We start from the raw sequence: 23,612 nt of genomic DNA, 5'->3' as shown, positions 1-23,612 counted from the left end.
TTCAGTAAGATTCGAAGGTTGACAGATGACTTTCGACAGATTTGGGTTAATGGGTCATTTTTCAGCTGAGAGTTGAAGACTTCAGCTGGTTTCGCTTTGAGCGGATTTACAAAAGAAATACCTTATCTAGCTCTGATTTTTTTGTGAGTTAAATTAAAGTTTTCCCGAGGGCAGTTTTAAAGAAGCAGACTAAAGAGTTTTTAAGGTTTCCTGTGTTATTTTGTCATAAAAATTCCAAAGAAAGGCCACATTCCAACCTAGCCTTTTTCTCTTCTTTTTTTTTTCTCTTTCTTCTTCTTTTCCTATTTGTCCCCTTATAACTACCAGTTGGACTTCCTCATCTATTTGTTCAATTCATCACTGATATTGTGAAGGATTTGTTGGTCTGAGCCCCATCAAACACACTTGAGCTTCTTCTGGATATCCTGAAATCCATCACAGAGTGTAGTACTGGCTCAATCACTTTGTCCAACTACCACAGAAGACACTGTCCTTCCTGAGACACACCAGATGAGCCCCATGGCCGTCTAATCATCAACAAGGCGAGAACAAGGACCACAGTTATCACAGAATGATATAACCATTTAGAAGTGTAACACAAAGGCCACACACATTATTTTCGCCATAGTTAGTACTAAGTGAATAATTTATCCCATATATATTTACTAGTTTACTTTAATTTTTGAGGCACCTTGTTGCTATAATCTTTGTTGGGAACTGAGTATACACGTATATGCGAGGTATAGTATAAGTTGTACCATATTTATTTAACTGTAAACCGCCGGTTGTTATTATTTAATTTATCTTTTATAAATTGCTTTTATAAACTCTAGTGAACTTTAAACCTTACAAATTTCATATGATAATACCACGAACTTAAAAATATACCTGGACTGCCAATTCAATGAAAGGTAAATGACCACTACTAGAGAGCCGCCATTTTGCGTAATTGTGTCCTTTCGATGTTGGTCACTCTGACAAATTTTAATTCTGCCAACTGTAGGGAAACAAAACAATTAAAGTTTTTGAGAGGTTATGTTTACAAAAATACAAAATAGAAAGTTACATATAGGTAAGAATTTAAGATAGTTGCGTTAGATCTGTGATTTTTCTGGTACTTCTTTAAGAATTTCGATAAAATTTATGAAAGAAAGTAATCCTCACCTAAAATAAGACAAAGTTTCAATCAACTTGGAATAGATGCGTGCACTTTAAAATATTTGTTTTATCATTCTGAACCGCAATCCGCTATACTCACACGTCAAATGTCAACTTCATTACTGTTATTTAATATATTTTTTGTTGGCAACACTAAAAATTTTCAGAGTGACCAACATCAAAAAGACACAATCACTATAAAAATGACGGCCACCATGCAGTGGTCATTTTTGGGTATCGTAGCCATATGCATTAGCAGTCCAGGTATATTTTTAAGTTCGTGGATAATACCCATTTCTTTATTTTGCATTTGACACATTAATATTTGGAACTTTGATAATTAGAGGTTAGGTTATTTTTCAATATACTAAAGCCGAATTTACGGATTACTTTTTAATACTACCTTTTGCGGACCTAAATTAGGTGTGGTTTAAATTATCTAGAGATATTTCCTGCTTTCGGTTCGGGGCCACATTCAGGGCCATATTAAAGCAATATTGGGGTCCGGTAAAGTTAAAGGGACGTCTAAAAAACGTTTTTTTTTTTGAAAATTTTTACATTGAATGTTGAGTTTGAACGTTTTATTGATAAAAAAGTGAGGATGAAGTAAAAAAATGCAATGTTTTAAAAAAATATAAAGGATTTTCTACTTACGTATAATGCACAATTTCAGCCCGCTTAACTGCACTCTATTAGCGACTAACCATCACGTTGATCACTTTTTTATTAATAAAATGTTCAAACTCAACATTCTATGTAAAAATTTTCAAAAAAAAATCGTTTTTTAGACGTCCCTTTAACTTTAACGGACCCCAATATTGTAAGGATATCATTGCACGAAGGTAGTAAAGCAGGTGGCGCTTATAAATACATATTTAGCAAGGTTTACCCACACCACTTTTGTGGGCTAGCTGGAGGCAACTTTAAACCCCGGATACCTCTATTTTGCCAGAAGCCACCCTTAACTTAATCAAATCATTTAATAATAATTATCAACAATCTTCTACAATTTGCTTTTCTGTAATAGGGTCACATATATTGGAAAAAAGGAAATTCAAATCGTTCCGTTCACAGGCGAGTTAGGTTTCAATGGTGTCATCCTAGGTTATATTATTGTAAAGGAGGGCATATTTGTGAAGTATCTATTAAGTATTGGATAACAAAATATTAATAAAAATATGTAATTAAGTATATTATTATAATCTAGTAAATTTATTTCTTATTTAAACCCGAATTGCCGCAAAATTAATGTGTTCAAAAATGAAGGTAGTGTCTGGTCGATATCCAGCGACCAAAATTGAGAACGCAGCGTATGTCGGTTGCCAGCAATATACTTATAGTCGGCGCCCATTAGTATTTAATCAATATGCCCGTATCTTCTGGAATTCCAAAGGAGTATTAATAATTTTTTGTCTAGATATTAACAATGGATAACTAAATCGGTTTATAAATAGTGGGTATAAACGGCGACAAACTAAAGAAATTAATTAAAAGGTTAACTTCCAAAGGATTTAAATTAAACTTTTTTCTGTAATATATAATAAATATCTAAACGGATTTAAGATGGTTGGAAACCTCTACAAACGACAGTTTTTTTATTAAAAATTATTGAGTTAGATGTTATAAACGGCTATAACTGCCAAAGGATATGGATAATAAAACTTTTCCTTATAGCCGTGAGGAGTTACATAGCCCTTTATATTTTTTAACATCTAACAATTCAATAATTTTTTACCAAAAAACGTAGAGGTTTGCAACCATCTCAAATGCGTTTAGATATTTATTATAGAGAAAAGATTAATTCGAATCCTTTGGGAGGCTTTTTCATTTCTTTCACATTCGACTTTTGAAGTAATTTTCACAAAAAAACTTTAACATTCCAACAAAATATTAAAATTCCTTGGGAATTTCAGGAGATATGGGCATTATACCGATTAAATAACAGCGGGCGCAGACTATAATTAGGTTGCTGGCAAACGACATATGCTGCGTTCTATATTTTTGGTCGCTAGATATCGATCGGGCGCTAGCTTCACAGATATGAAAAAATATCTAGAAAAACAACACAAAGGGGCAACATCGGATACGTGCATTGTAAAAGTAGAGGTATTCTACGTTGCCAAGTTGCTTTTTTTTCATTATTTTTATTGTCAGAATCTTTCTATTTACTCTGAAAAATTTGTTGATTACTCTCAAAGTATATATTATTAATCAGTAAATAAACGAAACTTTTAAAGACTACACTTTTGACCAGTTACAAAATACAACACATAAAAAATATGTAGTGCATTAAAAAAATTGTATATTGAATCAAAAATTGGAAAGTTGATTTGACATCATTGTGCGAAAGATGGTGAACTCAAACAACCTTGCCTATGGTTTGCAGCTAGGCATTAAATGTTCTAAGGCTTCATCAGTAATTGACAATTTACTACAATAACCTGCATGCGAAATTTAATTAAAATTGAGCTGATAGCCTAAAAATTATGATAAATAAACAAATAATTAACATTACCACCCTGTATCTTTGTTATTAAACATTTCTGAGAAAAATTTTATGATGAAAGTCTATTTCTTTTTAAATTCACGTATTAAAATTAATGACGTTTCAACTGGACCACCCTGTATAGTATGAGATATTCAGTATGAATATAATGAATACGGGGCTGATTGAAGATTCCTTGGTATTTCGTAATGTAAGTTGGAAGAAAAGACGATTCCTGAATAGAATCCAATGTTGCTCTTTGCACAAATTCTTTACTTTTGTCTAGTGTATTATGTGGTAATTGGAACAAAAGCGTGTTCTGCTATTTCTAGGCTGGAAATCTTGTCTGTTTGGGTCCACTTTTCAAGTTCTTTTGTCCTGATTTCCAGTAATGGCTTTGTCTTGCCTATGTATGACTTCTTGGTTTCCAGTAGGCATTCTGGTTTGGTCTTCGATACTAAAGCTTGTATGGTCTTCGAAATGAAGGCAGTCTTGATTTTGAATTTATTTGCTACTCTTCTGATTTTCTGATTTTCTCCCGTACCAAGGTCCCTTCATGTACGGAATCATTAAAAATTCTGTAAGAGCCTTCAGTTACTGTGGCTCTTTTCTTGGATATTCGTTCTGCTGTAACTCTTTGGTGAGGTTTTCTATTTCCCTGTTGAGATCAACATTGTTGTGGCATATTGTGGCTACCAGTTTTAATAATTCTCACCTTTTGTTGAATCAGGATGATTGGAGTTGTAGTGTAGGTATTGTCCGCTGTATATTGGCTTGCAATAAGTTAGGTCCTTAGGCGTCCATTATTGTTTTTTATAAGAACATCTGAGAAAAGAAGTCCTGACTCAGTTTACAACTATATTGTGAACTTAATGCTTGGATGGGTAGACCTTTTGAGCCGTTTTAAGGTCATACTAGTGACTACATTTGGTCTACTCTAATTTTATTAAACCTTTTGGAAGAGGATTTTCATAAGTGGTATAAAGAGAATAGCCTGGAAGATTTTTTAAATTTCTTCCAGAAAATTGAATGAAGGAGAGAGAGAGAGAGAGAGAGAGAGAGAGAAAGAGAAAAGGAAGTGACAGCTGCTCTTCGACTGCCTGGACGAATATTTTAATTTTTCCAGGCAGTTTTGATATGCTCTAGTCGATTCTTTTGTGCATCTAATCAGGGTAACAAGGATGGGTAGATATTTTGGACTTTTTGACTTTTATGGCTGCATCTACAGTTTGTCTACCGTAATTTTAATGTTACCTTTGAGGATTATTCTAAGTTTAAAGAGAAATTAATTTATTTGTTTTTATTACAAATAACAGTAAAGAACAGAAGATATTTGTTGGACGTGTTAAAGGAAAAATTCGTTACAGGAAGTAGACATAGGCTTACAAATGATGTCAAGTTAAAATTATGTCAAATTGTACCCTCAATGAATCGTATTAATCCTATTTATAGAAAGGTATTGAAATAACAAGATTTGTGTCTGTGTCAATGAGTGGAACAAGGATGTGTAAATAGTTAGGGAATGACTCTGAAGGTTATGGCAGTGTCTACAGCTGGCCTAATGGTATTAATGTACTTTAGAAAGTTTGCTAGCTTGGTATCGCTTTTATTCCAAATAATGAATTTGTCAACGACAAAACTAAATGCATAAGTTTCTCAAATAATGTGTTGGAGACTCAGAGTCTTTCTGTGGTTTTGGATATTGTTTCAATTGTCTGCGAATCATCAGTTAAGTTTTTGGGATAGATAATAGAGACTATAGAGATAATGATATAGACTTTTTTTCTTTCTCAAATTGACGAGATATGCAGCAAACTATCTAGACTGTATTTTTCATTTGTTACTTTATTTACTTTGTTTTTATTGTTTACCCTTAAAAGGCATCTAGGAATGAAGAGTCTACTGATACTTTGGTATAGTATACCCTCTCTTGACCTTACATATTGTTGTTTGGGGTAATAGATCAGAGGCACAAAGGGTGTTTGTATTTCAGAAAAGATTTATGAGACTGATTTTTGGTTTGAAATATAATGAGAGCTGTCATGAAACATTTAAAAAATATAATAGTTTGTGATATTTTATAATACAATGCCCGGAATTTATATATTTAAATTATTGTTATACATATTTAAAAATCAAGAACATTTCTCCAAAGTAAGTGATTTTAATAAATATAATGTTAGATGTGAGGATGCTCTTTATTTGCCAAAATTTAACTTTGTTTATTTTAAAAAGACCCCCTTTTATGAAGGAATTAGCTTATTTAATCAACTGCCTACTTCGTTAAAACGAATAGATATTAACTCCATCATATTTCAAAATAGACTAAAACGGATTAAGTTCTGTCGTCTATGATATCAAAGAATTTAGAAACATGTTGAAAGTCACTCCTGCCTAGTCAGTGTCTGTATACTTTGTACTGTTTGTTGGTACTTATGTGGTTATTATAGTTTCTAAGTTTTAGATGTGTGTAATTAGGTTTTTTTTATAATAGCTTTACTCTTTTAAATAAGTTAATTAGGATTATCAGTTTTTCTCCTTTTTTTTTCAGTTTTACTTATTCTATTGTATATATAGTATCAAATGACCAAATAAATCAGTAATCAGAAGACACACCTTGGGTTTGCATTGAGCTTCCTTATAGTGTGCCTTATAGGTGTCCTTATAGTATACTCTTTGAAGCACTGCTGTATATGTTGGTGTCAGTGGAGTTAACGACGAGTCCATTGAAAGAGCTTCTCTTTGAATTGAAAATAGGAGTTCCGAATTGTCGTATTGTCATTTATAATTGTCATTTTTATTATATTCATTTATTCTTTAAATGTTAGATTTTGTATTGTTTTTTATACTTACTATAAGTAGGTACGGACTAGTTCAAGCAGCAATGAATTCTCACAGTTTATATTATATACAGTTCATATTGATAGATGGATGGTCTTATTGCACTTAATAAGAAATCCAATTTCATTTAGTCCGGAATTGAAAAATATTTTTTGGGGCTTGAATTTATACTATAAGAAAAGAATGAAAAATAAAATGCTTGTGTGAGAAATATCTTACATTGCTATGAACAGATATAAGGCTAATAAAAATAGTATGGTTACTCCTACTAAAGTTGGCATTTTCAATTAATGGCTTTAAGGTAAGTTGCTTAATAGTCCTTGTATAGAAATTATAGTAATTGGCTCTATATTTACCAAATTATTGTTTTCTATCGCTCTCTCTGTAGCTCTTACAACCCAGGATGGATCTTGGCTGACTTAACAATTTTTCTCCACTGGACTCTGTCCATCATTAGCTCCTTCTTCACCGTCCAAAAGTCCTTAAGTGAAATTCCATTGCGTTCTGCAAGTGTTACGTCCTGACTGAGTCTTTTCCTGATGGTGTTAAGGGATTCTTCGATAGGCACATTTGTATAAAGACTCTTAACGTCGAAGGTTGCTAAGTTATCGGTGGATCTAACATTAGTGGCCTGAAGGAAGTCCGTGTAATTCAGCCAATATTTATACTTTTTGGTTCACTGATTTATTAGACTGAGAAACCTCTGTGCAAATCTGCTGCTAAATTATTTGCTCTATGGCGCAAAGCTATTACGAATCCGACGCATATATGCTTCTGGAATGACTCTAGACTAGCTTTCAAAAAACCGAATATCCCTACCCTTCTCGGCATATCAGTTACTACATCTGTGTCAAATAGTTTTGAACACCAAGGGTTGACTCATGGTTTTAATTCACGATTTCCTATCTTTTGACCGATTTGAAATGCAATTAAAAAAGTAATGTTTTCTGTAGTATTTTACAACACACAACAGTTCCTTCGTTATTAAGTTTTCTATTTTTTTTAATTCATTCTAGTCGTTTCTAAAACTTATTATAATTTTTCGCATTCTTATTAAAACTTATCCCCTACAGATATAACTTAAAAGACTCTTCAGAAGCAATGGTACCTATAACAGGCCAAGGACATCATATCCTGCACGTTGATCTTCACTTTGCCGAAAATTGGATCTACTGGGTTGAATTCAACAGAGGTTTCTGGAATGGTATATTTAGAATTAGACCCAATGGCACAGGTAAGCTCTTCTCTCTAAATAAAATGAACTTAAAATCACCACAAACGGTTGATTATTTTAGAACAACAGCAAATAATCAAAGACGGTATTGGAAGTAACGGAATTCGGGGATTGGCCATTGACTGGATCGCCGGCAACTTATACTTTACTAACGTGTTTCCTCATGAGAATTATTTGGAAGTAAGCTGGCTGGATGGAACTAATAGGAAAGTCTTGGTTAAAACGACCATTGATGCCCCGAGGGAGCTGGCTGTTAATCCTATCAAGAGGATTTTATACTGGATCGATTATGGACAATATCCAAGGATCGGCCGGTAAGTTTTCACCTTAAATGTAGCAAAAATAAGGGAACATTTAAATGTTTTATAGGGCAAACCTTGATGGCACTGGATGGACCCCTCTTGTCACCTCTGGCATCAGTAATCCTAGGGATTTAACCATTGACATGAACACCCACGATGTTTACTGGGTAGATGCAAAACTTGATATGATACAAAGGATTTCTTTCAGTGGGGGAAGCCGGGAAGTTATTAGGTAAGTAATAAACATCATGGAAGTGAGCCTCTCCGGAGATAATAGAAATTTTCTTTACTAGTTTAGGGTTGTAAAGCAAATTTATTTTGGGCTTTTCGAAAGCACCTAATTTTAATCTATCACAATTCATATATTTCTTCCTTTATTTATTTACAAAATATACAGATGAAGAAAAAATATATATATTATTAAAACTACTTTTATCAATATTAAACTGTATTCAAAAATAAGGTATAAATTACAAAACGTATAGAAATAGTCTGCGACACAACACAAACGCTCGCTTCTTTATTCGAGCACATCTAGAATTTCACTCACTTCGGTTTGTTTATTTGGGTTCCTACAAGGGTCCGCTTTATTGCCAGCGCCGTAAATAACTTGGATTTCGCCGGGTTGTGCGAAATTCGTAATAATATCTACATATCCATCAAATTAAAGTCCAGTTCAGAGATCTATTAGAACCTTTGATGTGCCGCGAATAGTCCGTGTGCCAGTGTTGCTTGTATTGTCACTTGGCATGCCTGTTTAAATTGCAAAATTTTATGTGGAAAGAGTCATAAAGTAATATTCTAAGCGATATTTAGTCATTCCATTAAATAAATAAATGTTTTAAATATTTTTTCAAAAATTTTTACATTTGATTTGTAAAATTTGACTACGTACGCCCACGTACTATTTTGTTAGACGTCTGACCTCAGTCACAGCCACTCAAGCGTGAAAAGTTGCACAGGTCCGGCCATAAAATTTATTTGTGTTTAAAATTTTATTATTCGGGATTTTTGGGTTTAGTTTTATACAGTTAGAAATTCAGGATAGTTGATAGCAGGATAATATTTAATTTAAAGATAAGATTTAAGTACTTTAAATCAGTTTAACTAAAAATTTTAATTTAATAAGCTTAGTTTTTAGCGCCATCAGTTTATAATAAGTGATGAGGGAATAGATAATACAAATTACTTAGGCTCATTTATTATGTGGATTAAGGCATTAAAGATTTACTTTTTAACACAAAAGGGTAAAATGTTTTGGTTTGTCTTCAAATTTTATATATTTCCTTTTTTTGGGTATTGAGATTTATTTTTATTTGGTGGTTATTATTAAAGAGGATTTTAGCTACCACATTCAAAGTCCTTTATTATTATTTTTTTAATTTATACATATTATGATATATTTTTATAATAACTTACTCATGAGAACCCCATCTCCATATTTAGTACCAACATATTTTGATAAAAAGTAATTATGTAGAAAAGTCAAAGTGGAGAAAAGTCAGAAAAGTGGAAGTATATTTTTTTAAATAAACGTTTACTTTAAAAACCATCTAGCTGTCTATATCTTATGCGTGTAAAAGACACAAGTTTTACTTAAAAAAAAACACAATTTAGATCCTGAATGTAATATTTATTAATTTGTTTGCCTCATATTTAGTTATTGTGCATTATAGGAGAGATTAGATGAAAATATTATATTAAAAATTCAATAAAAAATAAATATTAACAAAAATAAATGCTTATACTAAAAACTAAAAATTTTATACAAAACACTACATTTTAAGTATACTGGATCCTAAAACTACAGCGAGGATACTAAATACTTTTATAAATTTAACCACTCATTTGAATCTGGCCTAAGGAGTTAATACAATTTTTTAAACTCTGTTTTTTGCCTTTTTTCTTTAGCAGTTTCTTGCATTAAGGAAGAAAACAGTTTTAAAGGCAATTGATCGAAATATTAAGCATGGAAACAGTAAAAATTCATAAAATAAAAATGATAATAATTTACTAATCACTACAATTGACTCATATAAAAGGATAAAAATCTTAAAAAGCAATTAAGGACAACTAAGTGGGACCAAATGTAACTTGGAAGGTAACTTTAAGATTTTTGTAAATGAGGAGTTAACCTTACATACCCTAAACCTTTTAAGAGAGGCAAATAAGCTGAAGAAAAATGGATATTGTTTTGTCTAAAGCAGAAATAATAGTGTATATGTCCGTCCAAGGGAAGGAGATGCGGCTATAAAAGTTGACTGCTTGCATCATGTTCAAGAAATATTGCAAAATGTAGGTAAATATAACTGTTCAACTTCTTGGGAAGAGACTTCTTGACCTAAGAGTTTTTTGAAACCGCTACAAGCACTGCATCATCATGACCCTTCCTCACTTGTTTCTCATGTTGATCTATTCTGTATACATAAAAACAGGAACTGAGTGCACTGGATGAGAAAGTGTCATTTTAAATCTCCAGTAGGATGAGATTAGATTAGTCACAGAGGAATACTGTATTTTTAAGGTCGCCTAGTTTTTTTACGAAGACCACCAATATTTTGACACTAGCAGCTTAACTGGCTTAACCGTTTTTTAGAGATAATTTAAAATTGGTTTCCAATTTCTTTTTCTCCCTTGGAGTCCCTAATATGAGTATTTAGTTTATTCCTCTAATTTTTGTGAGCCCCTGTTTCAGTGAGATATTCATGCTTTATCACTTCTGTTTATTTTGAACCTTTCTTTTAGAACCCCCAATGATGAACATTTTTATGTTTGAAACATTAGGATGTGTATACAGGGTGCTTCATTAATATTGCGAAAAAAATGATGGGAGTTTCCTTGCTTAAAAATAATAAAAAAAGTCCTTATTAACCTATGTCCGCAAATGCTTAATGACTAAGATACAGGGTGTTACAGTTTTAAGGCAACAAAAATACAAAAAAAAATGTATGAAAAGACCTGTAGCGTACATACATTTAGTACCCATTTATCCATTTTACCGAACGGGTTTAATACATTTTAAATTATAATTTTTTTGCATTGGTTTACACAAATAGTGAGATGTGCGATATGCATTTTGTTTATGATTTAACCAACGGCAATTAATTAGAATCCAGGCGTCTTTATGAGGAGAAATATCCTAATCGTGTTATCCCGCATATATTTGCGATATTTGCCCGTCTCCATCAACGCCTTTGTGTCACAAAGGAAGTTTTGGAAGTTTTCAACAATAAACTACTGGTAACATAACAGAAGGAAATGTGCTGCATGAAATTGAGGAAAATCCTAAAACAAGCACTAGAAAGATTGCTTTAAACTTAAATGTAAGTCCTTCTACGGTTTTCAGTCATATCCATCCAGTACAAGCACTATTACCGATTGATTTTCCGTTAACACTAAATTTTTGCCGGTGAATGCAACAAAAAATTGGCGAAAACCCCCCAGTTTTTAAGACAAATATTATTCACGGATGAAGCAAATTTTTCCAGAGAAGGCATAATGAAGTTTCACAATAATCACTTATAGTCTAAGAGCCAACGACACTCGACCTACGTCATCGGGAATTGTGTTATGAATAATAACAGTGCATAGCTTAAACACGGGCGATTATGGAACACCCTTGTCGACCGGGCAAATCCTGTGCCAATTAGTGTAATTAATTAATGAAAAATATGAAAATCTTGATTCGTAACGTATTTAGGAATGAAGGACCCTCCCTTCACCGAGCGCAAAGGGGTTGCTTGTAACTTTTGTGCTTACATCATCAAGAATTTTGACAATTTTTTTTTAAATTGAAGCTTAAAATGTGCACATCAAGAATAATTATGGTGCCGTGGAAATTCGTGTGCCAAATGCGATGTTGACCGGTTTTTATCGGTCGACTTCAGCCCAATGTCAAGATCTTTACGACTTATTTTGGGTACTGTACATAGCAGAAAACAGAAACTTTGTCCGTTTTTTCTTCAGGACACTGTACATTCCTAGAACAGGATTCTATAGAATTTGTGTCCACCCTATCAGTGTATAATGAGAGTGTCGAATTGGGTGCTTAAGCCAGCAGGTACTATAGCGGAGACGTAGTTTGGCTCAAGCAGGCGCAAGGTATAGGAGAAGAAATTGTTTATCGTTGGCAGTCAGAAATAAAACATTTCTTTCGAGCCATGAAGTATTTTATTTGCAGAAAATCCACGAATGTCGTACCATTCACGAATATTTCATTTGAAAGGTGTCGTAACGCAATAGCATTTAGTGAGAAAAAAAAATTTAAATACGGAGGTCTACAATTTTCCGAGAAATCAATGGAAAATGATGGATATCACAGAGAGTGCTACCAAAAGGCTTGTGTCATCAAAAGTAGATGGAAAGAAGAATTCGAAACTTTTTGCGGGGAGAAACATGTTGTAAGTACATAAATGTTCATACCATCTACAGGTTGTATGAAACTATATTTCATTGATGATTACTGCAGTAATTTCATTGGAAGTAAAACAGTGAATCTTGAATTCTTTTCTGAAATTTGGAGTATTTTTTCTAATAACGTTAATAACGCATGAGTGATCAATTTATCGAAAATTGAAGTCACATATTCTTATCATTCACTGAAGTTAGAGTTGTAAAACGCGAACGGATTCAATTGCGCATGTGCATTAATCAAATGTCACTCGCGATGCATATCGAAGCTTGAAATCCTGAAAAATTTTCGTAGGATTTTTAAAGGACGGTGAATTGAATGAAGTTCAATAAACTTTCTCCAAGACATCAAGTTAATGGGAAAATTTATTGTAATGAGTGAAAGTACCTGTCAATAAATTACAATTTCATTCGCAAAATTGTATGAGTTTCAGCAAAGAAAATTATTATTAGATAAAATTTATTAAGAAAATTGAAAAATGTAATTCCTGAACATTATCTTACCAAAAAATTAAGTAAATTCAATACATGTTATTTATTCAATTGCAGTGTTCTTCAATAAATCTACTTTATTAAAAAAGTGTTTTTAATGAATAAAAGTACTTTTTAATAAAGAAATTGATTTCATTCGTGGAATTGTACGAGTTCTAGCAGAGAAAATTATACTCTAACTTTAATTAACTCTAATTAACTCTACTTTTTTGAAAAAGTTTTGTCAATGAATAAAAGTACTCTTAAATAAATAAATTCATTTTATTCGTGGAATTGTACGAGTTTCAGCAAAGAAAATTATTTTTCGATGAAATGCAGTGACAAAATTAAAAAATTAAATTTCTCAACATTACCTTCCAAGAAACTGAGTAAATTAAATTAATATTTTTTCTAAATTGCAGTATTCTTCTTTACTGAAAAAGTGTTTTCAATAAATAAAATTACTTTTAAATTAATAAATTTATTTCATTCGTAGAATTGTACGAGTTTTAGCAGAGAAAATTATTTTTTGATGAAAGTCATTGAGAAAATTGAAAAATAAAATTCCTCAATATTACCTTCCAAAAAAATTGAGTAAAGTAAATTGATCTTTTTTTTAAATTGCAGTATTCTTTAATAAATCTACTTCATTGAAAAGATAAATATATAAAAAATTGACAAAAATCAATCATTTAAAAGTGGAAACATTCCATGCTTCCATGTAAATACAATTTAAATAACAGAAATACTTTGCAATTAATCGCAAAAGTGTGAATTCAATGAGTTGATTGAATTACAATGATCTTGGTATAGGGCTGAAGTCGACCGATAAAAACCGGTCAACATCGCATTTGGCACACGAATTTCCGTGGCACACATAATTATTTGATGTGCACATTCTAAGCTTCAGTTTAAAAAAAAATTGTCAAAATTCTTGATGATGTAAGCACAATAGTTACAAGCAACCCCTTTGCGCTCGGTGAACAGGGGTTCGGCACAAGGGAGGGGGCGGCACACACATATATTTCCTTAAAGTGCCACCTGTCCCCTTCAATGTCATGTACTTATTTATTTCATTCCTAAATACGTTACAAATCAAGATTTTCGTATTTTTCATTAATTAATTACACTAATTGGCACAGGATTTGCCCGGTCGACAAGGGTGTTCCATACGCGCCCGTGTCCAAGCTATGCACTGTTATTATTCATATCACAATTCCCGATGACGTAGGGTCGAGTGTCGCTGGGTCTCCTACTATTATGGGCGATGAGAATCCACATGCAATTTTAGAATGCCGTCATCAACATCAATTCTCTCTTAACGTATGCGTTGGAATTGTTGCAGACCATTTGATAGGCTCATTCTTTTTGCCATTGAGGCTTACTGGAGAAATTTATCGTCATTTCCTCGAACACGAATTGCCCATACTTTTGGAGAATGTTCCATTGCAGTTGCAAATGTACATACTTGATGCACGATGGAGCCCCATCTCATTTCAGTTTAGTTGCACGTGAATATTTGAACACAGTGTATCCGAATCGCTGGATAGGCCGAGCAGGAACTGAACCTTAGCCTCCCAGATCTCCAGACCTTAATTCCTTGAACTTTTTTCTTTGGGGCCACCTTAAACATTTGGGTTATACAACCAAATAACGAATATTTGAACGAGTTCACCAATCGATGCGTCGTAAAATAGAGGCCTGTATTGAAGTTAGGGGTTCACATTTTGAACAACTGTTATAACTTATGTCCCACCAAGTGGCTTTTTTAAAAGTAGATATTTGTCGTAAGAATTTTGGGTCGTTTTTTTCACTAAATAAAAAATATCTTGTAACAAAAAAATAAATTCAAAATAAATTGACATTTATTTTGAAGTTTCAAAAGAGCATTGAATAGTGAATAAAAACTTCAGATTCCATATTTAAAGCTGATGATATCTCGAATCTAAAACGTTAAAATGTAATGCATTTATTATTTTAATTCCAAAAATCTGGAAAACGCTGGCTCGTAGCGACTTTGACCAAAATATCTTTTTTACGTGAAAATGATAGATAAATTAATTTTTTTGTAACAAAAAAGCAACAAATATTTAAGCAACTATAAGAAATTTATCGCGCTTTAAAGTATAAAAAACAGTGTATGTAGCGCCCTACAAGTGAGAACCCTCGTAACATTAAATTTGAATTTACCATATTAAAAAATACCCAGATGCCAATTTTCCTTCAAATATCTGCATAACTACCAAAATTATTAAGAAAAAACAAAAATAAAACTTTAACACCCTGTATCTTAGAAATTAAGCATTTGCGGATATAGGTTTATAGGGACTTTTTTTATTATTTTTAAGCAAGGAAACTCCCCCCGAATTTTTCGCAATAATAATGAAACGCCCTGTATATCATTATTTGATTTTATATGTGTGTTTCATTTACCTCCTCCTTGTACAACTCCGCTGCAAGAACGGACTACTTCTTTTACATAAAAAAGGTTTAGTGCCCTAATCTTAAGGAACCATATAAAATATGTTTTTAATATTATTATTAACGAATTTATATATTAATTAATTAATTTTAAACTCTTATAACACCTCAATAAATAATTTAAAAATGTCATGTAAGATCTCTGACTTATGTCTTGTTTCTAATCTTTTGTAGACGTAATCTTCCAAACCCAATGGGCATTGCCGTATACAAAAGCGACATCTACTGGGTGGACCGCAACTTGGGCGGAGTATTTAAAGCGTCAAAGCTGCCCAGGAACACAACCGTACCCACCAGAGTGCGCACAAATCTGGCCAAACTACGCGATATCGCCATATTTGATATCACCAATCAGCCAAGTGACGATAGTGTACCTTGTAGGAAGTTGGGCAATGGTGGTTGTGAGCAACTATGTTTCTCTTATCCGGTTGAGAGTTTAACGGGAGGCACAAACACTAAGACTTATAAGTGCGATTGTGCTACTGGAACCCTTGCTGCCGATGGTAAGTAATATAGAGTTGTAATGCGAAAGATCAGGGTAAAAATAAATCTTAAGGCCTGGTTATAGTACAAAAACGTTCCTGATCATGTTCCAGTTTACGTTCCGGTTGACGCTCTGTAAAAATAGGTAAATTATACATTGGGGAAAAAATTCAAGTCTCAGTCTCAAAACATCTTTTTATATGTCACGAAGGTTACATATTTCGCTAATAGAGTACTTAGCAGGACGCTAGCTATAAGGTCTGATAAATGCTTTATTAGCGAAACATGTAACTTTCGTGACATATAAAAAGATGCTTTGAGACTGAGACTTAGAGTTTTTAATTTTTTCTCTAGTTCGGTAGGTCTCTTTGAGATAATGGACGAGTTCTTTCTTTCTGTTTTTATGACGCATGCCCAGAATGAAAAAAGTACGAAAGTGGATGGGAACCCCATCAAATAAAGGGCCTTTAATCTTAATCATTTTTATTATTTTATAATAGATAATTTTAGTTCTTCGTTAAATTATAAATTCATCTCATGGGCGTTATTTTGCTTATTGTTGTTTTTCAGGAAAAAATTAAAAAAATTATGAAAAGAAAAAGTAGAAATGAATCAAACCAAAACACCTGTTTTAGTGTTTTCTTTTACTTGAATAGTAATAACTTCTGTTTTACGTTTTGTGAAGTTTTAAAGTGGGTAGAAAATGGATTTAAATTATAAATATAAATTCTCTAAATCAAGATCATACTGATCACCCAAATAAACCAATTTCTCCACGAGTAATCAGTTATTTAGAGAAAAATTACCGTCAGTTATTTGAATACAGCAGCGCATCGCTGGAACTAATAAAGAACCGACAGAACTAAAATTATTTAAATGGCTCAAAATAAACATAGTGTTTTGTTTGTTTTATAGTGGACTGTATACAGATATGATCATTCTAACTTCGCCTATAGGAATTATATATCGCGGTAGGTCTGGCAACTAATAATTTGCTTTTTTTCCTCAAGAGAACACATTTTAACAAGAAAATAGCGAGCGGTTTCAAATTTAATCTTTGCTGATTAAGCAACAAGCTAGGAATAAAAATAACGTTAAACGTTTAAAATGTAATCTCATATTGGCGGTGCAGTGTGGTGGGGATAAGAATTGTCTCGTTTTTCGATGAACGAGCGGAGAGCCGTGCGGCAGAAATATCAGTGTTGCCAAACGTATTAATTTGTAGCGTATTGGAAACAGCATGTATTGTGCCCTCTGTCTGTCTCATGCGGACTCCCTCTCGCTTACGCTCATAGAATATTTCCTATAGGCGAGGTTTGGATGATTATGTCTGTATAAGGCCTGGTTCGGCCACTCTAACGTTAATGACACCAAGTAAATACCAAAACTTTAATTTAATAACATTTAAAATTACAAGGGTCAAAGTAATACATCCGAGAGAACATAAAATTAACGTAAATAAAGTATATTTCTGGCCGAAGTGCAGACTCGTAGGCTAGTTCTCTCACACTGCTGAAAATGACAAACGAAACGATGTCAAATACCTGCGCGCGCCGCGTTTTCCGCTCACTAGTAGAGTACACAGTTCGCGAGGTTGCCAATGGTTTTTTAAGGTCTTTAATCGCAAGAACTGAACACATAGATTGGTGTAAGATAGAATAAATGACAAAAATAGAGATACTTCCAAATAATAAACTAATAAGATCAGAAGTTAAAAATCATACTTTTTAGTTTGAAATAGTTATTTATACAGTGCTTTCGTTTCAAAACAATCCACCAACTTTCTTTTGAATGAAATCGGTAAATGTGTAAGCAAATAGTTAGCGAAAATGTCTAGAAATAATAAATATGTTATTTACGCCAAACTTTGGTATGTCAAATGGCTACCCCATGGTGTGATACATTATTTTAAAGGGCATTCATTATGCTATCAATGGTTGTAAAAAAAAATTAAATTGATTGACCAAGACGCAATTAAAGTGTAAATCGGTAGGGTAGAAAAACAAATTTATTTTATTAAATGTTCAAAATGCGCGCCAATATTAGCAAGACAATAAAAAAGCCTATTTTCAAACTCCTTACGAACATTGGCAAGGGTCTGCCCGCTAATGTCTCTGCATTCTTGAAATATTCTATTTTTTAAATTCTCAATAATCTCATGTGGGCTTTTATAAACTTTGCTTTTTAAGTAGCCCCAAAGAAAAAAGTCTAGTGGGGTTAGGTCCGGAGACCGCGCAGGCCATTCGATTGCACCACGTCTGCCAATCCACTTTTCTCGAAAATTTTTATCAAGCCACTCTCGAACAACCAAAGTATAGTGCGCGGGAGCTCCATCCTGCTGAAAATGTATATTATTTTCATTCAATAATATAGCACGATGTTGATCTACTTCATTTTCCATAGATTGGATGATGGAAGGCTATATTGCATTTTCTAAAAGGTTTAAATAAATTTCGCCAGTCAAATGTTCTTCCAAAAAAAATGGCCCGATTATTTCATACCCATAAATTCCTGCCCAAACATTAATTTTTTGGGGATATTGGGTGTGGCCTTCCCGAAAAACATGCGGATTTTCATTATCCCAGTATCTACAGTTATGTCTGTTCACCGGGCCATTTAAAAAAAAAGGTCGATTCATCACTGAAGCAAATGTTCTTCAATAAATGGGGATCGTCGTCAATTCGCTGGCACATCACTTCACAAAATTGAAGTCTCCTATCAAAATCATCTTCTCCGAGTTCATGAAGAATATGAATTTTATAAGGAAAGAACTTATTTTTTTTTATAACTTTATGTACGGAACCAGTGGAAATATTTGTTAGTTTTGCGGCCTTTGGTATAGACAAAGTTGGATCCATAGCAAATTGTCCTAGTACTTCAACTTGGCATGCTTCATCGACAACTCTATTTTCATATTTTTTTTTATTGAAAATCGATCCCGTCTCTTCAAATTTTCGTATCAATTCTAATACGTATTTATGGCTCACGTTTTTATCTTGATACCTTTCATTAAATGCTCTCGCGGTTCTGCGTGCACACCCATCTTGAGCTCCATAAAGGAAAATTATTTCTATTCTTTCGGCTAGCGTATACACCATTTTATTAACTCACTGTTTTAACTAAAATTGAAAAATTGCACGCGTCAAACTGACAGTTCACAAAAAATAACCTTCATAAAATGAATAACCTTCTTGAAGGTTATTTTTTGTGCTGACAGTTTTAACAATAATAAATCGTCTGCTTTTTAAACGCCTTAAAAATGTAAGGTATTGCTGTGTTTTTTTGTACCTATTAGGTAGGTTTCGCAAAGAATATAAGTGAAATAAATACACATACAAAGTTATAAGACTGCAAAGATTTTTGCAAAAAATTTGAAGACACTCTTTTTTTTTGCAAATAACGGTACACATTCTTTACTTAAAAAAATAAATAATTTGCTTGAACTACATGTACTGTTTGTTACCACACACTTTAACTTCTAAATTGCTTGTATTTGTTTTTTTTTTTTGATGATCTATTATAAAAAATTTAAGAATTTTAAAATGATGTAGGTAACACACTAGAAAGTTATTAAGGGTGGATCGTTTTGAAATGAAAGCACTGTATATAGGTTGAGTACAATAGCATTTGTTTGCTAGACTTCGCCATCCATGCACTATTAGGTGCAAGTAATATTTATTACGAACGTATTTTGTTTCATCTAATAAAAGGCCTTGTTTATTTATTTATTTATCTAGTATATCTAAATATCCAATTAACTAATTTTTCTTTGGAAAGTATTTATGCAGTTTTTTTTTAGTTTTATAAAGATAACAAAAAATATGACTTAAATATTTCAGTAGAATAATGAACCCAAGCAGACAGTTAAAATCCGTAAAGAAATGGTTTAATACATTAATAGAATCTCCATCTCCTAGCTCAGTTGATAACGTTTGGAAAGTTTTTAAAAAGACTTGAAAATTGGGAAAATTTGGAAGAATTAACTGGAGCAATCCTAAAAATCCATGGGATATACTGGGTGTCCAAGATAAGGATAAACTGCATAGGGATCTCGGAAACCATAGGAGATACGTGGTCGGTTAAATTAGAGAAAAGTTGCGCAATTCGATCCTTAATTAAATATAGTTTCAACCATTTTAAAATTCCGAATACTTCCGGAGATATCCGGAAAAAAAACGAAATTTGGCAAAGTTGTTTTATTTTTTACCAGCTACATTTTAACAGATACCAAAAAACCGAAAGCACTCTTTCATCGCCACTTTTTGTGCTTTACAACTTGATGTATCAATTGATTAAATCCGTCGTTTCGTGTTTGAGTTATCATCATCGACTTGCTCCTTCATGGCCTACTATCCCTTACGCTACCCGATGTCACAATTGTGACTTCCTTATTTACTAGTGTTATAAGGATCAAAAAATGTTTAATCTGGGTAGAGAACCGTGCGACATGATTGTGAATAGTGCATTTTATAGGTGTGCACGCGCAAATCGTTTATTTTGCCGGGAGTGCATTCTTATCATAACCTGAAAAGTTTCAGATTATTTTCAACAATGGCTCGTGCAGGTAAGTTATTATTTATTTATAGAATTTAGGGCAAAAAAAAAGAAGTGCCTAATATTAAATAGGTATAATAAACTTCAATTAAGTGTATTGTTTTTAGAGATTGAAAATATCTTTAAAATTGTTGATTCCAAGAATGGTTTTGTTATGTATATTACAATTGTGAGCCATGGGAGTTAACGTGGTTTAGTTTTAATGAATATGGATACAATTAATTCTTTGTTACAGGAAGAAGTAAGGAAATTATTGATTTGGACCATCTAAGGGATGACGAGGAGGCATTGTTCCAACTTCTAGACGAAGTTGGGTCGGACTTAGAGTCCGAGGATGAAAAAGATGAGTTTGAAATTCACGAAAAGATCCCAATTGTAGCACCAAATGAAGCTGATAGCTCTTCAGATTCAGAAGATGATTTACCCCTCATGCATTTCCAGACTCTCCAGTGGAAGCATGGAAACTAGAAGCAAGGATTTTCCTGTAAAAGAGGACTATACTCCATCCATCGTAAAAACTCCAAATGAATATTTTGCTAAATATTTGGATGATGATTTTTTTGAGTCAGCCGCAAATTTCACTTCCCAGTATTTCTTGCAACAAAGTGCAAAAGAAAACAACTTTACCTCTCAAGAAATAAAGAAATTTTTCGGAATGAATGCTTTGATGGGATGTATTCATCTTCCAAGGATACATATGTGTTGGAATGGAAAATGAACGTTCCCATTAATTGATGGGGTCATGACCCGACAAAGGTTTTACATGATACGTGTAAATTTACATGTCGTTGACAATCTTAACGTATCAGAAGAGGAACAAAAGAAGAATAGATTGTGGAGAATACAGCCGGTAATTGATTTGGTTCGCAATAGATGTAAAGCCATTGAAAGAAAAGAAAAGACAGCTTTTTCTATTGACGAACAAATGATTCCTTTTTAGGGAAGATGTCCAGTTCGACAATTTGTTAAAAATAAACTAAGCCCAGTGGGACTGAAGAATTGCGTTCTTACGACATCCGACGGACTGGTATTGGATTTTGAAATCTACCAGGACAATACTACCCCACTAAAAGATAGGGATTTAGGCTTGGGACCCTCAATAATATTGCGTCTAGCAGAAACATTACCTCAAAATAGTTACCTGTATTTTGACAGATACTTTTCAACTATTGCTTTGATGAACAAATTGACGAGTTTGAATATAGATGCAACTGCTACAATTATGTCCAACAGAGTGAAAGGGTTTGATTTTAAAAAAGACAGTTTAATGAATAGGAGAGAGTCAGAAGAAGTTATTAGAACCGATAATAAACTTTGTATTACAAAGTGGAAAGATAATAAATCTGTTTTAATGATATCCGCAGCTTTTGGAAGACAGCCGGAAACTGTGGTGCAAAGAAGGAATAAAACAGAAAAAAAAACGTTCAGGTATAGCATGCCCAGCTGTTGTTAAATCATACAACGAAACCATGGGTGGTGTAGATGTTTGCGACCAAATGATGGAATACTATCGATCTTTCTTTCGAACCCGGAAATGGACTCTTAAAGCCATCCTACATTTGTTCGACTTGGCAATAGTAAATAGCTGGATGGAGTATCGAAGGGATTGTTATAGTCAAAACCTTCGAAGCAAAAATATTATGGATCTTTTGGAATTTAGACTTAATCTTGGGGAATATCTGATTGCCGATACTAAGAAGCGTGTATTGGAGAGGAAACAGAATTCCAAGAAAATATAGAGGAAGAGATTAGCGTTGAAGGAAATGAAATAAAAAAGAGAAGAATGCCTTCCAGTTTGCCCTGTGCAGACAAACGCTTTGATGGTTTTGAACACTGGCCAAAGAATAAAGAAATGAAGAACCCAGTTAAATGCAGGTTAGAAGGGTGCAAAAGTCGGTCCAGAATGCGTTGCTTAAAATGTAATGTTTTTCTTTATTTAACCAAAGATAAAAACTGTTTTATTTCATTCCATACAAAGTAATAAATTTTGTTTCACAATTGTGCTTTTCTAATGTTGGCTCCCTAGACACACATTTGTGTACTCCCTAAATCCCTCCCTTAACCCTTTCGAATATTTTTTAAAATAATTTTCAACTTTATCGGCGTAAAATAAATATAAACCCCAAACTCAATTTTTTTTATCTCGGTACTGTAAGGACTATGTCACAAACAACAAATTTTTATAAAATATGCCTTTTTGACCATAAAACTTTTTTAAATATTATGTGTGATACATCGTTGTAATGGTCATTAAATAGGCTTTTATACACAGGGTGTAGTTTTTTTTCGGTTCATATAAGAAGTGAAAGTTGATGATGATAACTCAGAGACGAAACGTCGGATTTGAACTATTTATACATCAAATTGTAAGTCACAAAAAGAGGCAATGAAAAAAGTGCTTTATTTTTTTGGTATCTATTAAAATAGAGCTGGTAAAAAATAAAAACCATTTTGCCAAATTTCGTTTTTTTTTTGTCCAGATATCTCCGTAAGTATTTGGGATTTTAAAATGGTTGAAACTGTGTTTCATTAAGGATCGAATTGCGCAACTTTTCTCTGATTTAACCGACCTTGTATTTCCTACTGTTTCCGAGGTCCCCATGCAGTTCAACCTTATCTTGGACACCCTGGATATAGTGGCAGATATAAATTTTGCTATCAATTCCATAATCGGTTAATTTTCTTTGAATATATTAACAAAAAGCAGTTATGATTTAGTTAATCAGTTATAATTCTTAGAAATTATTGTAGTTGTGCTAAAACGAATAAACATTGACAAAAGATTACGATTTTACTATTTTTTCCTGTACATCAGGGGCCGTATTTTCGAAACCATGCGAGAATCCTCGAATGCGAACAAAGTCGAGCGGCAAAATTCGCACACGAATTAAAAAGTGCATTTTTGAACAGCATTCGAAATTTCATTCGCATGCGAACATGAAATGTAGTGGCAACGTAGCAAAGTCGAGTGCTATTGGAGGCCGTGTCAACCGGGATGAAGACGATAAGAATTTTTTAACCTAACCTAAAATTTAAGTTTAAAAACATCAGGGAATTTTCAGGTTTTTTCATGGCGTTTCTTGGGTTTTTGCGAATTGACTTTTTTTTAAATGAATTCAAAAAATAAAAAAATATTGCGGTTTTGTGTCGAGTGAGCGAAAGAAAGAACTAATTTCATTTATGGAAGAGCACC

General features: G+C 33.0%; 1 protein-coding gene across 1 annotated transcript in view; it reads left to right on the top strand.

Moving 5' to 3' along the window:
- Positions 1 to 23,612, top strand: part of LOC126739391 (low-density lipoprotein receptor-related protein 2) — a 392,746-nt gene that overhangs the window by 232,692 nt on the left and 136,442 nt on the right. Inside the window, exons 27-30 of the mRNA XM_050445052.1 lie at positions 7,558 to 7,718; positions 7,780 to 8,032; positions 8,088 to 8,252; positions 15,557 to 15,885. Coding sequence (XP_050301009.1) covers positions 7,558 to 7,718; positions 7,780 to 8,032; positions 8,088 to 8,252; positions 15,557 to 15,885 — 908 coding nt within the window. The remainder of the gene's footprint in view (positions 1 to 7,557; positions 7,719 to 7,779; positions 8,033 to 8,087; positions 8,253 to 15,556; positions 15,886 to 23,612) is intronic.

The sequence above is a fragment of the Anthonomus grandis genome, chromosome 8 (assembly GCF_022605725.1).
Source record: "Anthonomus grandis grandis chromosome 8, icAntGran1.3, whole genome shotgun sequence".
Taxonomy (NCBI): Eukaryota; Metazoa; Arthropoda; class Insecta; order Coleoptera; family Curculionidae; genus Anthonomus; species Anthonomus grandis.
The sequence above is the reverse complement of the archived record's forward strand: the minus strand, read 5'-3'. Positions and strand labels throughout refer to the sequence as shown.